Below are 17,976 nucleotides of genomic sequence, written 5' to 3' on the forward strand. Positions count from 1 at the left end.
TGAAGTAATGGAATTTATAGTAATGGTTTAAGCTGAATTGCTTTATACAACAAGCTTATAGGTAGATAAATATAAGATTTTATTAAAACTTTAAAGATTGTATTTACATATAATTTAAACTTTTAAGATTAGACTTTGATTTTTTTTTTTTTTTTTGACATTGTCATGTATTTGCACTGGAAAAAGTTTAATCCTTATGATATGATATGTTAAAACATATTTATTTCTTTTACTTCCTTAGTTTCGTCATGTCCCGATCACTTACTTGTGGCACTGGTGTGGACCCTCTGTTTATATACAACTCTTTTGGAATGCGGAAGTCGTCACATTGTCAGCACATCCGCCATCCCCCTCAACCTTCAAATTACCCTGACCCTACCACATAATTAACCATATCCAATTTGGACATACAAAGGTCAGCATCGCTATTTCCATGCGGGAGGGCTAATCACTTGCAGATGGTCAGAGGACAATGGGCTTACACAGCTCATAACAATACCCCCATTCATAACTACAACTCGAGGGCAAAGGTTGATGCCTAGGGCCAGGACCCTCGGTGAGAGGTCAAAACTTCAAAGGAAAAGGTCATGCGAAGGTCATCATAAATCAAATTATGACAGGTGCGTCATGGGGGGTCATCAATCAATCCAATTATGACAGGCGGTGTAGCTTAATTACTACTGACGGCTATTCCAAAGTAATCTCAAAAGATAATGTGATCACATGCCTTTGATAGGAATGTAGTTTTTCGCCAGATAAGCAGACGAATGGATGAAGGTGACACACCCACAGGTGAGCTGAGAAGAGTATTAAAGACGGGAATGAAGCCATTAATTTTCTGCATACCGACAGGTGAATCGTGTTAAAGAGGTACAGCAGCACCTTAACTGCCTTTTCCTGATGATTTCATTTTTCTTATCAAATTCGATTCATGTATAATAAGGTTCAATTCTGTTAGTGGCATTGATATGATTTATTGTTTGATTTAGATGATCGTCTTTGTGGTAACTTGCCTTGCTGCTCTTCTGTGTCCCTCCGTCCACAGCGAGGGCTCTACAGTGGGTGAGTGTGACTCAAATTCAACTTCATTTACTCAATGAATATATAGTTTTATTTTTCATGACTCCTCATGGGCACTAAAGGCTCTGGAAACTTGTTGGATGGAAATTTAATTGGTTGTATTTATTAACGCTGTCATATAATCCTAAACAGCATGGTGTTATCACAAGCCAACATGCAGTAAGTGTGATTTATTTATTATATTATAAAATATTCAGCATAAAAGTTAATATAAAGGTTATTATAAAATGTTCTATATTTAAAACTGGTTTTGTGACCCCTGATTTGTAATAGATGTTACCACCTGGCCCCAACTTTCTCCACAATTCTGCAATGGATCAACGCAATCTCCAATTGATATCGTGACTGCAAGTGTTCAGGGAAATCGTAACCTGACCTCATTTAACTTCATTGGTTTTGATGACAACTCCAACCTCATGTCAATCATAAACTCGGGGGAGTCTGGTAAGGAGCATTGCACACTAGGAACCTTCATTGTTTTTTTTATAGGATTTGTTTGGCTTTACAAAATATAGTTTCTACATTTATTTAGCAGATTTTTTTCAAAGTGGCTTCCAAATGAGGAATAGGCTCCATACTAACAAAAGCGATCAATTCTTAAGAGACGGTAACATGAGAAGTTTCACATTAAAAAGAAAAGTATACAAAACAGATGTAATTCCTCCAGGTACCAACAGACACAAGTGGCTTTCTCATACTGATGGATTTATTGAATCCAGCTTGGTCAGGATCATAAACACACCGTGAAAACTAAAAGCACAGTACAAACAATAATTAGCTTAAAGAAAGAAATTTCACAGATTTTGACAAATACAACATACAAAACATACCTCGTTGGCTGAGTACCGAGAGAGGAATTAGTTTGTCCTTTTCTTCTTCTTTTTGTTTATCTTATTTCTCTTAAACTTAGCTTAGTGACCACACTTTAGACATGCATCTTTCTTTCTCTTGAGATCGCTTCTTCTATGGAAAAACCTCTTCTCTGCATACAAAGCTCACTCTTAAGCTACAGCGCCCCCTAGTGGCACTTAACGGTAATAATAATAATACAAATACAGAAAATGAATAGAAACGAAAATGTGGCAGTAACACTCCCACCAATCTCACAACTCTTACTGTGGGATTTCTATAGCTTACATTCAGACTGACAACTGAACATGAAAATGAACACAAACTCTTAGTCCGCTTCTAGCAAAACAATAACCTTATGAATAGGTCGTTCTAATGAGGTCGTTTTAGTCACAAGTTTACTGTGTTTGTCATGTGTCCTTTCACTAACCAAAAGTCGAACCTTTCTCACTTTGTTATCAGTTCCTGGATAGACATCAGTGACTTTGGCTAGCTTCCATTCATTACGTGGTGCCATGTCATCTTGTAGAAGCACTACATCATTTATCTTCAGATTCCTTCTGTGTACATTCCACTTCTGTCTTGGTTGCAAGTTGAGCAAATATTCTTTCCTCCAACGGATCCAAAACTCATTGGCTAAATATTGTACTCTTCTCCATCTTTTTTGAAGATACAAATCTTCTTTCATAAACTCTCCTGGAGGAGGTTGAACAATGGTTGACTTCATAGTGAGAATGTGGTTGGGCGTTAATGGCTCAGGACCTGTTGGATCACTTAAATGCTCGATGGAAAGTGGCCTACTGTTGACAATCGCCATGATCTCGTACAACAAGGTTCTCAAGGATGTACTGTCGAGTCTCTTTGCTGACTGGTCAAGGATGGCTGAAAGAACACTACGGATGGTCCTGATCTGTCTTTCCCATATTCCACCCATATGGCTTGCCGAAGGAGGATTCATGAGAAATTCACATCCAAGTGCTTTTACCTTCTCCTGATTCATTTCTTTCATGAGATTGGCGAGTTCTCTCTGGGCACCAATGAAATTGGTTCCTCTGTCACATCTCAGTTGACGCACATTTCCTCTTATTGCAATAAAGGCTCGCAGAGCATTTAGGAATGCGTCTGTACTCAGGTCGTCTACTACTTCAATATGTATGGCTCGTGAACATAGACAGGTTAGTATGAGTCCATATCTCTTGAGCTCCTTTCGTCCATCTTTGACGTATATTGGTCCAAAGCAATCCATTCCGACATAAGTGAAAGGCGGGGTAGGCTCCGTTCGGTCTACTGGCAAATCTCCCATACTTTGATTCTCTGTTTTCCTTCTGTATTTGCGACATCTGACACATTTGAAGATGTATGATGAAACTGCACGGCTGCTCCCAAGAATCCACCAACCATTTGCACGCAACTCATTCATCGTCATTCCACGACCTTGATGTTGAACCTTCAAGTGAAAATGTCTGATCAGCAAAGTTGAAATATGACTGTCCTTGGGAAGTATGGCTGGATGTTTTACATGCGGGTGTAGTACAGCTTGACCCAAACGTCCACCCACTCTGAGGATTCCTTCTTCGTCCAGAAACGGACTTAGTTTGTACAGTTTATGATTTGTGGTCTTGGAAACTGTTTTCTTTGATTTTAGACTCTTTATCTCTTCTGCGAAAGCTTTCTCTTGAACAATTTTGATGACAAACAGTTCTGTTTGTTTTCTCTCTTCCAAAGTTGTACTTTCTTTGGTCTTTTGTATATCACCCTTGCGTTCCTTGACCTTTCTTCTCAAGATTGCAAGTGCTCTTATCAATCTGGACCATTCTGAGAACTTCTCAAATCTGCTGAAAATAGTTTGCTCTTCCTTTGCATTGATGGTATACACACAGGCTTTGCGAAGTTCTGGATCATTCTCCCTGATCTCTCCCACCTTGACATCTCTATCAGGAATGTTCTTCTCCCAGAGAAATGCTGGCCCCTCAAACCATTCAGAGGACTTCAGTTGTTCTGCGGTTAAGCCTCGAGAAACGTAGTCTGCAGGGTTTTGCTCTGATGCGACATACGCCCATTGTTCTGGCCTTGTACTTGACTTGATCCTTTGTATCCGATTTGCTACGAAGACTTGAAACCTTTTGGCATCATTATTTATGTAGCCGAGAACAACGGTGGAGTCTGTCCAGAAAAACTCTGCAATGTCTGGAATTTCAAGCTCTGCCCTGAGTAGATCACTGACTCTAACTGCAACAACTGCTGCTGAGAGTTCGAGTCGAGGGATAGTCGTGACACTAGTAGGTGTGACTCTTGACTTGGCCATTACCAAGCAACAATGGACTTGATCTGATTGGTTAATGATTCGCAGGTAAGTACAAGCACCATATCCATTGACACTGGCGTCTGCGAAGTGATGAAGCTCGTAGCTTTTAACCTGACCAAAATCTGTAGGAATGAAACATCTTTGAATCTGCATGTTGGCTAAACTTGGAAGGTCTTTAATCCAGGATTCCCACTTGGGTTTTAAGTGCTCTGGAAGCTCGTGGTCCCACTCAACCTTATCCTTGCACATTTGCTGGAGAATCTGCTTTCCCAAGAGGACGAACGGTGCAATAAACCCCAGGGGATCGTAAACGGAGGCGACAGTAGAAAGTACACCTCTTCTTGTAAGGGGGTTCGACTTAACTTGAACTCTGAATTTAAAAGTGTCTGAAGTGACGCACCATTCAACTCCAAGAGCTCTTTCAATGCGTGGTAAACTTAGGGACATGTCAAGGTCTTTCACTGTGGCACACTCTTCTTTTGGAATGGTGGACATAACTCTCTCACTATTACACACAAATTTGTGGAGTCTTAACTTTCCTTTGGCACAGAGCTCTCTCGAGTCTTTGATGAGCTGAATAGCTTCCCTTTCAGTAGGAACGCTTGCCAAACCGTCATCAACATAAAAGTTTCTCTGTATGAAGTGTATGGTGTTTTCTTTGAATTGACCTTGTCCTTGGGCCGCGAGGTGTTTTAGGCCAAAGTTGGCACAGCCTGGAGAAGACGCTGCTCCAAAAAGATGGACCTTCATACGGTAAACTGATGGTGATGCTTCCAAATCTCCCTCCTCCCACCAAAGAAACCTTAAATAATCCTGATCTTCTTTTGTGACATGGAACTGGTGAAACATCCGCTCTATATCACACATGAATGCGACGGAACTTCTGCGGAAACGACAAAGAACACCAACCAATGCGTTTGTCAGGTCAGGACCGGTTAAGAGATGGTCATTGAGAGAAGTGTCCTGGTACTTGGCAGAGGCATCAAATACTACTCTGATTTTTCCGGGTTTGTGTGGGTGATAGACCCCATGATGTGGGATATACCATGCAGGAGTGTTATTCAACTCTTCGTCAGGGACTCTTTCAGCATCTCTTCTTGAGATGATGTCATCCATGAAGTTTGTGTAATCATTGTAGTATGATTTGTCTTTCTTTAATCTCCTTTCCAGACACTTTAGGCGATGCATTGCACATATTCTATTGTCTGGTAATGTGGGTCTTCCGTCACGAAACGGTAGTGGCATCTCATAGTGGCCGCTCTCATTCTGTGTGATGTTTTCTTTAAGTTTTGTGAGAAACTTTAAATCTTCTTGTGACACAGGGTTGCCCTCGATGGCTCTTTCAGAGAAGTCTCCTTCAAGTGCTTTGATAATGTCAGAAGGGGTGATGTCCTTTACTGTAGTCCTATTGACATAGTGGACTTTGTTCTGAAGTTTTAGAGAGGGCTTAAGCTCTGGGATGACTTTCTTGACAATAATGCGATGACTAATTCCAATCGCATCTCCATAGTTCAGGCAGGGATTGGTTTGTCCAACTATACTCCAACCAAGATCGGTGCGCTGAGCGTATGGCTCGCCTTCTTTGCCTGACACAATCTCTCTCGGGAGAAGAGCTTGTGAGCAGTTGTATCCGATCAACAATCCTACCTCGCAATCTTGCAAAGGTGCGATTTCTGATTGAAGGTGTTCCAGATGTGGCCAAGCTTTAGCTGTTTCATTAGTTGGAATGTGAGCTTTGTTGGCTGGAATGAATTCTCGTGTGTATGTAGGAGGTAAAGTGATTATTTTGCTTGAGTTAAGGCCACGAACTTGAAGATCTTGAAGTCTGTCGGACTGAACAACTGTAGTCTGGGAAGACATAGTAGACAGTTCTAGTTTAACAGGTTCTTGGTTTGTCTCTAGTAACTTTGCAACTTCACTGAGAACAAATGTTGTATCGCTTTGTGAATCCAGTAAGGCATACACAAGAACTTCTTTGAGTTTTGTTGAAGATGAAAGCCACACAGGAATGATTGCAGCTGTCTGTGTGTTATTTTCTTGACTTGCGACTCGGTTAGTCGTAGCCATGGCTGTAACTTGTTCTTGAGCTCGGTCGCTTTGACTTGACCTTTCGTTACTTGACTTTGGATTAGCTAGTGGTTGCCTTTGTTCTTCTTTGTCCTTAACTCTATCTTCATGAAGACAAGTCGGATGCCCTTTACTGCACCTTTCACAAATATTGCGGTTGGTACAGCTCTTCGAATGATGGCCTGGTTTGAGACAACCAAAACATAGCCTCTCTGACTTAATAAAGCTGACTCTGTCTGACACAGCCTTTTCCAGAAAACTTCTGCATTTGTGTAAACTGTGCTTAGGTTTCTTACAGAATACACATACCAGTTGTATCTTTTCTTGTGAAGTGGTCATCAGTGTTTTAACTCCAATTTCTTTCTGTTTTGTAAGTTTCGGTTTGTCTGATTTGTTAGGCTCACATTGTTTTAGTGACTGTAAAGATGTAACAGGATTACAGGCAATCTTGGCTTCTCTCGTTAGAAACTCAACAAACTGGCTGAAAGTGGGAAACATATTTGTTTGTTCTTCAATTTCAATAACCTTGCGGTTCCAACTAGCAGCAAGCCAGTCTGGAAGTTTGGAAAGTATCTTTCGGTTCTCATTGCAGTCGTTCAAGATCTCTAATGACTTGATGTGAGATGTTGCAGCTTCGCAACTGTGCAAGAAATCTGCAAAGTCTCTTAATTCGAAACTGTCCCTTGAGGTCATTTTTGGCCATGCATGCAGTTTGTCTCTAAAGGCTTTCGCGATTGTGAATGGATTTCCATATCTTTCTTCCAGAATCTTCCATGCAGCAGCATATGCAGATTCAGTTCCAAGCAGGAAGTATCCTTCAACTGCTCTCTTAGCCGGTCCACTCAAATATCTCCGAAGGTAGAAAATTTTCTCCTTGTCCGGGATATTTTTTTGGTCTATCAGCGTTTGAAATGACAGTTTCCAGTCACTGTAACTTAAGGGATCGCCAGAAAACACAGTAGGTTCCGGAACAGGGATACGGCTAGCACTTAGTGCACTTGCTAGCACTTTAACAAGATCTGATGTACTATCACTTATAGGAGTAGCTGCAGCTTGGGGTATGACTTGTTCAAGCATAGATGAGAAGCTTACATGTTCAGAGTCTTTCATTTCTGTGTTAATCTTTGTTACATCGATCTTTTGTACTTCTGCTGCACTCATTTGGTCATAAACCTGCATCCTTGCTTGTGCTGCCTTTAGATCTTTGACCTTTTCCAGGTGCAGTACTTTTCTTTTCTTTTCATCAAGTGTTCTCTGCAGAGCTGCATACTCTGCTTCTTGTAGAGCCTTAAACTTTGCTTCATCTGCTTCTCTCTGCATTCTTAGTCTAATTTCTTCTGCCTCTCTTTCTAAGCGTTTTTGTCTAATCAATGTATCTTGTTCTACTGCTTTTTTCCTGACTTCAGCTTCTAGTCTTTCTATCTCTTGCTGTTCCATTTCTTGTTCTTCTAATATTTTGAGAACAGCTTGACTCGCTGCTGCTTCTGCTGCGGCTTCTTGATGTTTTACAGAAGATCTATGTGAATGCTCAGATGAGTTCTTCTTAGTGGTGTTGAAGGAGCTTGACTTACTGCTTGCAGTTTGAAAGAGGGAGCCTGCTTCCGGCCAATCTTGTTCCTCTTTTCCTTCCAATCGGCTGGTTGCTTTATTCACGAGGAAACCTGAGATCTCCACGCACAGATCAACTCTGCGACGTGACTCCTGATCAGGTGGGGTGAGCTTACGTAACTCTTCATAAACTTTCGTGACATCTGCACAAAGCCCTCTAATATCACCAATAATGTCTTCAAGTATGTCTTCATTCAAGGGTCCTGTTTGAGAGAGGGGTTTCTTAGATGCTTTTGCACGTGTTCTCCACTTTTCATAGTTGTAGTTAAATCTTTGCTGGAGTCCTTTAATCCTCTCATCCTGCATTTCTCTTCCCTTTTCTGTGAGTGTTTTCACTCTCTGACTTCTTCTAAATTGTACTGATTCTTGCTGCTCACTAAGATCAGTACATTGAGTTTCTTCAGACTGCATCTGGGGGTCTGCACTAACTAGTGGTGTATTTGGATCAGTCATTTTAACGTCTTGTCACTTGTCACTAAACAGCAAAACGTTTACGTTAACTAAAAGTCACCCCTGTACTGCAGGCAGTTCAAATATAAAGGCAGAATAAAATAAAAAATGTAACACTGAATCTTAATGCAGTAATATGAATGTAACTTAAATTACTCTCAACTTAAATATACCCAAAACGTATTCAAATAAGAGTTATTCACATTCAAACTCTTCACATGAAATACAGAATTCAAATTACTGTTACAAATAGCCCAATAAACAAAAGTCCTGAAGCTTAAACTTAGGTGCTTTAGAACTCACAATGAAGCTTAATAAACAAAAACTAGGAATAACAAAACGTTACTTTCACTTTTTACTGTTTGATTAATCAACCTTAAACTTGTGTTTTGTTTTCCTTGTTTAAACAAACCCTTAACTTATGAATGTCCACATTTCTTATGGCCTTATCTTAAAGTGTTGCTCTTCAAATCGTATGCTTTGGTCCCGTGCGCGCTCCCCCGCTCTGCGCACGCGCCGATCACGCTGTGGCAAGACTGCTGCTCCTTTGATCATTCCGCCTCGCCTCCACTCGCGTGCAGATCAGTCCGAGTTTTCACTGTAATTCCTCCAGGTACCAACAGACACAAGTGGCTTTCTCATACTGATGGATTTATTGAATCCAGCTTGGTCAGGATCATAAACACACCGTGAAAACTAAAAGCACAGTACAAACAATAATTAGCTTAAAGAAAGAAATTTCACAGATTTTGACAAATACAACATACAAAACATACCTCGTTGGCTGAGTACCGAGAGAGGAATTAGTTTGTCCTTTTCTTCTTCTTTTTGTTTATCTTATTTCTCTTAAACTTAGCTTAGTGACCACACTTTAGACATGCATCTTTCTTTCTCTTGAGATCGCTTCTTCTATGGAAAAACCTCTTCTCTGCATACAAAGCTCACTCTTAAGCTACAGCGCCCCCTAGTGGCACTTAACGGTAATAATAATAATACAAATACAGAAAATGAATAGAAACGAAAATGTGGCAGTAACAACAGAGATCTGGGTGACATTAGACAACAGGATACAAGTTATTTGATTCCTCTTTTTGTTCATGAGACTCACTCACTAAATAGAGGCACCTTAAATTTGCACAAAAGGTATCAACCTTGTGAGGTGTTTTTTGGTCATTGTGCGAGACTTCCGATTTATTAGCCGCTATTGGGAAATAACGAGAAGAATATATCAAAGTGCAGTAAACTGTGCTGTTTGCTACAAACCAGCATGTTTATAATTAAGACAATACGGTAACATGGTAAGAAGTACCAGTTTGCAATATCAAGCAACAAAATTAACTCTAAATTATACACGGTAAAAAAAGAAACCCATAAAATTTATGGTAAAAACCTGGCAGCTGTGGTTGCCAGAAATGTACCTTAAAAAATACGGTAGCTACATTTTAGGTTTTACAGATTTTAGTTAAATTTACAGTAAATAACCGTATTTCATTAACTGAATTAATGTTAAATTACCAACCTATTGAAATACGAATGTATGTTATATACCTTTGATATATACTGACAACCACCAATCACAGTGGTGATGAGAGTCACATGATGAATCAAAGCTTTTCCACAAGCTGAAGAGAACAATACTAATATACACTCACCTAAAGGATTATTAGGAACACCTGTTCAATTTCGCATTAATGCTGTTATCTAATCAACCAATGGCAGTTGCTTCAATGCATTTAGGGGTGTGGTCCTGGTCAAGACAATCTCCTGAACTCCAAACTGAATGTCAGAATGGGAAAGAAAGGTTATTTAAGCAATTTTGAGCGTGGCATGGTTGTTGGTGCCAGACGGGCCGGTCTGAGTATTTCACAATCTGCTCAGTTACTGGGATTTTCACGCACAACCATTTTTAGGGTTTACAAAGAATGATGTGAAAAGGGAAAAACATCCAGAATGCGGTAGTCCTGTGGGCGACAATTTGCACAAGCTCAACAAAATTGGACAGTTGAAGACTGGAAAAATGTTGCCTGGTCTGATGAGTCTCGATTTCTGTTAAGACATTCAGATGGTAGAGTCAGAATTTGGCATAAACAGAATGAGAACATGGATCCATCATGCCTTGTTACCACTGTGCAGGCTGGTGGTGGTGGTGGTGTAATGGTGTGGGGGATGTTTTCTTGGCACACTTTAGGCCCCTTAGTGCCAATTGGGCATCATTTAAATGCCACGGCCTACCTGAGCATTGTTTCTGACCATGTCCATCCCTTTATGACCACCATGTACCCATCCTCTGATGGCTACTTCCAGCAGGATAATGCACAATGTCACAAAGCTCAAATAATTTCAAATTGGTTTCTTGAAAATGACAATGAGTTCACTGTACTAAAATGGCCCATTCACAAGACCTCAACCCAATAGAGCATCTTTGGGATGTGGTGGAACGGGAGCTTTGTGCCCTGGATGTGCATCCCACAAATCTCCATCAACTGCAAGATGCTATCCTATCAATATGGGCCAACATTTCTAAAGAATGCTTTCAGCACCTTGTTGAATCAATGCCACGTAGAATTAACGCAGTTCTGAAGGTGAAAGGGGGTCAAACACAGTATTAGTATGGTGTTCCTAATAATCCTTTAGGTGAGTGTATAGAAGGTGCACAGTGTCATTCACACAAACACTATGGCAACACACGTGGCATTTTAAAAATGCAATAAACATTAATTTAACAGCATTAGATGTAACATAAAACCCTAATGTACATAACTGATTAGAAAAAAAACTAAGAAAAAACAAATTTATATACAAAAAAATCCATCAAATGTGAAGCGTCACGCAGGGAATGTCAATTTACAGGTTTTCACTGTAAATTAGACAATGACTCCAAAAACTGTAAAATTTAACGTATTTTACTGTAAAATTACATTAACTGTAAGGTTAGATCTATTACAGTTATCCACCGTATATAGTATGAAACCTTTCTGTTAACTACCAATTAACTGTTTTTAACCGAATGCCTTTTTACAGTCTTTAACTGTTAAATTCACAATATTTTTTTTACAATTTGTACTAAAATTACAAATGGCCACGCCAGCTCTTTCCTGAAAAATAAGGTGGATAGGGCGCAGATCAAGCATCAGTGATGCAAAACGTCAATGGATTGCATGTCCTGGACTCTCTATCTAATATGTCCACTGTCTTCACAGTGGTGGTCAACCTGGATGATTATAAAATGGCAGTGCAAGGAGGTGATCTTCCAGGTCTATACAACTCTAAACAATTCCATCTCCACTGGGGTAACACCAGCTCCTCGCCTGGCTCCGAACACACTGTGGATGGCAAACAATACCCAATGGAGGTATGACTGGATTTTCCCTGCAACTGCACTGCATTATCCCAAATGCTTTATTTTTCTATGTCTGATTCTGTCTCTCAGCTGCACATTGTGAATATCAATTCAAAATACCATGGGAATCTGTCAACTGCCAAAGCTGCTAATGACAGCACAGGATTGGCTGTTCTTTGTTTCTTCATTGAGGTGAGCAAGACCACATTTATTTAACCCAGAGGGAAGCGCAAACCTAAATGTATATTCGTGGCTTGGTTGTGTGCTCATATATATTTTATTTAATCACCAGGCAACCAGTGAAAAAAACAAAACAAAAAGTTGGGATATCCTAACATCCTTTTTGACAAGAATCTCTCCTTCAGGTAAAGAAATAGTTTGTTGTTGATTGTTTACCGAGAAATGAACATTTTGTCATAATTTACTCGTCACCCTCATTCCTATAGAACTATCAATCCCCATTGGAACACAATATAAGATATTTTGAAGAAGGTTTTTGTTCATACATTGAAAGTCAGTGGGGTCCAACAATGACATTCAGACACAAATCACAGAGAAATATCTTCTTTTTTTCACAAAAGAAAGAAAGTCTTTAAGGTTTTGGAACAACAAAGGCGATAGATTTTCCGTTTTTGAGTTGTAAGCCCGATCAGCATCAGACTTCACTCAATTCTGTGGCAAGTGATGAATGTCTCTTAATGTGTTTTCCATGTGATCTTGGACTTCAAACTATTTTTAGGTTCGTGCTTTGGTTACCGATATGTATTTGCACTATTCACTATGTTTTATAGTCTATAGTAATAAAGTGAATATCAGAGAATATCAGAGCCAAAATTAGTGTAGTATCTTTTCTTGAACGCAGTGTTTTTGTGGGCTTGCCACTTTGATCATGTTTGTTTTGTTAATTACCTAATTCTGAATTTACTACATTTAATTTACTACTCATTGTCGCTTTGTACCACTTTCCGATTTCTTTCGATTGGTGTTCTTAAAGCAATTTGCAAGCATCTACAGGTATTATCTTCATTGTTAGTTAGGTTAGGAGTAGTGCTGTCAATCGATTAAAAAAAATTTACTTGTTAATTTTTTTCTGTAAATATTCGCGATCTAAAGTTTTTCAATATATTTTATATTGTAATAATTTCACAATTACTCTCCAAATGAATGTAGAACAACTTATAGACAATATATTTTAAATGTTATGTATATTATATGATACAATTTTTTTTTTTCAATCGTTAACGTGTTAATTTTGACAGCTCTAAGAGTAGGGTTGGGTACCGCACTCGGTACTTTTAAGAGCACCGTCCAAATTACGTCGGTACTACCGAGCACCGATTCACATTAAATCAAACGCTACCAAATTTCGTTACCTGAGAACGCATCTGGTGATATACGTAGACTAGTGTCTGTGAATTTTAAGCTGCAAAAAGATTATTTAAATACGGATTCTGAGTGTCTCTGTGCGAATGAATGCCGTAGATGCGCGGTTTACCTCACACACACACACACACACAAACTCTCACTCAGAATCGCGCGTGAATGTCGCACGTTTACATCTCTGCCGTCTCTTATGAGGACATGAACGCACAAACGTCATCTCCAGAGCCACTGAGAGTCACCTTATGAGCATTTTACCATTTCATTTGAGAAAAACTACCATCATGTCATAAACACACGGAAACTCAAAAGGTCTTCACGGCAACCCGTCAAAATAAAAGTTTGCCTTAACTTGACAAATACATTACTGTTGTACAGTAAAATTTAGATACGTCTCAATGTAATAATAATACTAACACTAATGTAATAATAATAAGTTATCAAAACTTTATTTAAGTAATACATTACACATTTTTTGTAAAGCTCAGTTGTGCAGCTTTGTTTGACAATAAAAGTTTAATTAAATAAAATGAATGTCTTATGTCTTCATTTGATTACCAGAAAATACACAACAAATAATTTGTGGGAAGTCTTTTTTTATAGAAATGAAATTAAAAAGAAAAAATAATAATATGGTTGTTTTTATGATTTAAATTAAGTACCTAGTAGCCTACTATTTACTGGTAAATGTTACAGTATACAAACATCACAGACAATGGCAGACAGAGACTAGGGCAACTCTGGCATAATGTCAATAACACTTCTATAAATGACTTACAGGTTCTTTACAGTTATTGAGGTAAACATCCATAAAGTACCGAAAAAAGGTACCATTGGGTACCGGTACCGAATTTTAGGTACTTTTTATATTTTTGTTTTACGTTATAGCATAGTTTATGTAAAGCGTTGAATACTCTGAAGATTTTTTTTGGTAGTCAGTTTAGAGGGTTCGAATGATCAGTTATGGGAATCGTTTGGTCGTTTCTTTAATTTTAAAAGGTTTGTATACTATTTATTTTACATTGCTTTGTAACTTGTTCACACTGCGTTTCTTATTCTTCTAATAAATTGTACTCATTAATGTACGTTATTCCGTTTTGGTTTATTGCACATGCTGTTGCAATTATATCTCACTTAAAGGCACAGTATGTAAGTTTCGCCACTAGAGGTCGCTTATTCAAAACAAAGGCGTAGATTGATGGTGCTGCGAATGAGCGTGGAATCGTGGGAGTTATAGTCTTGACTCTTCACCTCCACAGCCGATGGAAATGAATCAAACAGACTCGGGCAGAAATCATGTTCATGAATGATTGAATTTATTAAAGTTTTATTAACATTACAGTAGTATGAAGCAGGATGCGACAAGAGCCCTTGGGAGTGAATGCTAATGAGAGAGACCTGCGCGAAACACTGTCTCTGAGTCGCCGCTTCCTCTCTTTTTGTCGTGTATGTAGGGTAACGTAGTGCTGGTTAAAACAATCACACTAAATACATTTGAGTGTGTTGAAAGTTATGCTATACTCTGTGCGTTCACTCGGTGGCCAGTATGAGAGACGTGTTGTACATTGCAGTAATCTAGATCGATGTTAGAATATCGTATTAATAAAAACAGGATGACTAAATTACTGTTGCTAAATGACATGCAATACATTTTAAAATATATTGTATGATGGCTCTCTCTGATTATGCTATGTTAGCCACTCGACAAAATAGTGTCGTCTCTAAAGGCATGGTAAAAACTGTACTCGCGGTGAATCAAGAAAACTGTGTTGCGCTGTATAACAATGATTCGTTTTCTGTTGATAAATGTATATCCAAACAGCCTGTCTAATAAAATACATACTATATTAAAGGTCTAACAAAAGCCTTTGGTGTTTCATTGGTTTCTGCGGAAATCAAGGGTAGCGCGGATATTACATCATTGATAGGCAGCGCAAGGGCACGGTCCGTAACACTGGTTAAAATGGCTGATTTCTTTGGAAAAGTTTGGTATAATATAAGTGCACAGGTCAACAAAATATATAACATTGTTCTAGTGTTTTATGGATATTTTTTAATCTAAAAATCGTACACATTGTGCCTTTGAATGTTATGCAATCTTCCTTCTATAACATCAACGTGACAGAATCTTTAAACATTTTTATCAGTAATTCATACAATTAAAACATGGTATATTTCATTAATCTCTCTTAACCAATATGATTTAACAACAAATTGGCTCAAAACTGAAGACAGGTAGTTGCCAAGTAGTTTCCTTACAACTTTTTTTTTTTTATATTTAGGTAACCAGACAGACATCATGAATCAAATCACAATGGACAGTCTGCTTGAAGGGGTGGACAGGACTAAATATTATCGTTACCAAGGCTCCCTAACCACACCCAGCTGCAATGAAGTTGTGATTTGGACTGTGTTCAAAGATCCCATCAAAGTCAGCCAGGACTTTGTAAGTCAAGGCAACTTTATAGTAGAGTAATTCATACAAATCATATTAGTCTGTTACAGGATGAAAACATTTTTCATGTTCTGAGTTAAAACCTAAAAGCCATTCAGTTGATTTTATCCCTTCCGAACAGATCAACCGCTTCAGCACATCTACCTATTTCAATTCAAGCCCTCCAGTTCTGATGACCAACAACTTCAGAGGAGTTCAGCCCTTGAATGGCAGAGTTGTGACATCACAGGTGCCAAAGTCTGCAGCACCTTCATCGGCGGCCACATCCACTTTATCCATCATCATAGTTTATCTCTTATCAAGTTTGTGTTGGCTGTAAAAAATACATGTGTGTTTTTGTGCACATTTAAAATCAATATAAACTTAATTTAATCGATTTCTCTTGCACATTGTGTATCAGCTTTGCTGATTGTTTTATCATGGTTGATGTTTCCATAATATGCTAATTTTGTCACATGTATCATCTTATCTTGATGATACTTGACTGTTCTTAATTCTACCAATTGTATTTTTGAATGCACAATTTGCTATCTGTGATGATGTCATGAGGCCTAGAGTTAGAATATCTATTTTTATTATAATCGAAACGCAGTTGAAATCATATAGATTGCTAATGATTTATATGAAGCTTATGGTATCTGTAATGATATTCAACATTAGATGATTCTATAGTATTTAAGAGGATTTAGGTTTAAAATCCTTTAAAGCCATGACAGACCTCAGTTATTACAATTAAAACAATAAATGTTTGCTGTTTGTGTGTGTGTTTGTTACTATTAGAGGGGTTAGTTCACCCAAAAATGAAAATTATGTCATTCACTCACCCTCATGTCGTGTCGTTCCAAACCCTTTCCAAAGACTTTCGTGCATCCTTGGAAAACAAATTATTGAAATTAAATCTGAGCGATTTCTGTCCCTCATTAACAGCTATGTAACTACCACTTTAGTGCTTCAAAAAGTTCATAAAGAGATCATAAAACTAATCCATATGAATTGAGTGGTGTTGTCCAAATATTCGGAAGAGACACAATTTCCTTTATATGATAAACAGATTTAATTTAGGCTTTTGTTCACATAAACATTTAATTTTAAGCATTTTTAGGGGAACTTGCATTTTGTTCACTTTTTTTAGTACAAAACTTTTTTTTATATATTAGTGGTGGGCATAGATTCATTTTTTTTAATCTAGATTAATTCCAAAATTAATCTAGATTAAAATGGCTCATTTGAATTCTGCCTACGGCATTCAGAATATGTGTGCTCATAAGTGATCGTTTGTCTTTTTGTAGTTTGATTAATAAATAACTTATTACACACACATAATAACTTATTAATATAGTTGTATATACGCACGCATATCCAAACACTGTTCCTGTGAGCTGGTTACGACTGTGTTTACGTTAAAAATCACCAAGATGGGCATAGAGACATTGTTGAGTGTATTTGACCATTAATAAGCTGGAAAAAGGAGCTCATTTTTGCACTTGTATGTCAGAGGCGGCTTTATTACGGTACGTGTGTGTGCGCTTCAGATGCGAGCGCGAAATCTGCGGGAATTAGTAGAATGAACATTATGAGCAACCCCGCGCGAAATTCAGTGGACTACTGCAGGATAGTGGGGAGATATATTTATTATTCAGAATGCACATGAAATATATTAATAGAAACATTTCAGTGCAAGGTGGTAAAGAGTTCGGAGTTCTGCCGTGGCAGCTCGTATGGGTCAACGTTTTTGATATCAGCTTCTCTAAATACCTCAGCTTGGCGCTGGTAGTAAGTTTCTCCCTGTAAGAGACCTCTTCTTCTCCATTTCTTCTAAGTTTTCTCGTAATTTCTCCGCTTAAACGCCGCGATGATAATTCCTCGAGCCGTCTTTCCTGCACTGATCTCTGTATAGCTCTTACAATGTTACCCCTGGCAACCGATAGCGTGGGATCCCAGAATGGTGTAGGGCTCAGACTCCGCCCACGACCATGACGTATCTCCTCATTCTCAATACTAACAAAAGTCCAGCAGAACTGAATGAGAGGAGGCGGGTGTGTGTCACTCGCTGTCGGTCGGAGAGGAGAGCGCAGCTGATATTGATACTGTAGAAAATTAGTATTGTATCGTTTCAGATATTTCAGTATCGATACATAGCGAAATATGGATATTTTTGACAACACTAGTAGGCATACACACAGGTTCGAAGACTCGTTCTCTCGCCCCCTACAGTGCAATTTGGCTAGGTGTACATCCGCGCTAAAATATCAAGGTGAAAGTCATCATAGCTTGCGTAGTATAGACCCAGCTCCCAACCCAACTGTGAGAATAGATTAACGGCGATTTTTTTTTTAATCACCCGATAAGAGTCTCACGTTGACGGCGATAACGGCCCACCACTAATATATATATATATATATATATATATATATATATATAGGCTATAGTATATATAATATT

The 17,976-nt window shown here is 38.5% G+C and overlaps 1 protein-coding gene across 1 annotated transcript; it reads left to right on the forward strand.

The window, feature by feature from the left end:
- The first annotated feature begins 782 nt into the window (after nt 1-782).
- LOC307143682 (carbonic anhydrase 4-like) lies at nt 783-16,509 on the forward strand. The gene is made up of 9 exons (XM_079845424.1): nt 783-870; nt 990-1,062; nt 1,213-1,239; nt 1,354-1,524; nt 11,560-11,711; nt 11,790-11,891; nt 11,992-12,064; nt 15,362-15,525; nt 15,656-16,509. The coding sequence occupies exons 2-9, from the start codon at nt 990-992 to the stop codon at nt 15,851-15,853; spliced, it is 960 nt and encodes a 319-aa protein (XP_079701550.1). The 5' UTR covers nt 783-870; the 3' UTR covers nt 15,854-16,509.
- Nucleotides 16,510-17,976: the final 1,467 nt, after the last annotated feature.

Source organism: Gobio gobio (assembly GCF_949357685.1).
Source record: "Gobio gobio genome assembly, chromosome: 20".
NCBI classification, from domain to species: domain Eukaryota; kingdom Metazoa; phylum Chordata; class Actinopteri; order Cypriniformes; family Gobionidae; genus Gobio; species Gobio gobio.

Excerpts from the sequence above, each read along its gene's own strand:
- LOC307143682 (XM_079845424.1), top strand. The coding sequence starts at position 990 with ATGATCGTCTTTGTGGTAACTTGCCTTGCTGCTCTTCTGTGTCCCTCC. Across the intron at positions 11,892-11,991 it reads TTCTTTGTTTCTTCATTGAG|GCAACCAGTGAAAAAAACAA; the intron begins GTGAGCAAGACC and ends TTTAATCACCAG. Across the intron at positions 15,526-15,655 it reads TCAAAGTCAGCCAGGACTTT|ATCAACCGCTTCAGCACATC; the intron begins GTAAGTCAAGGC and ends CCTTCCGAACAG.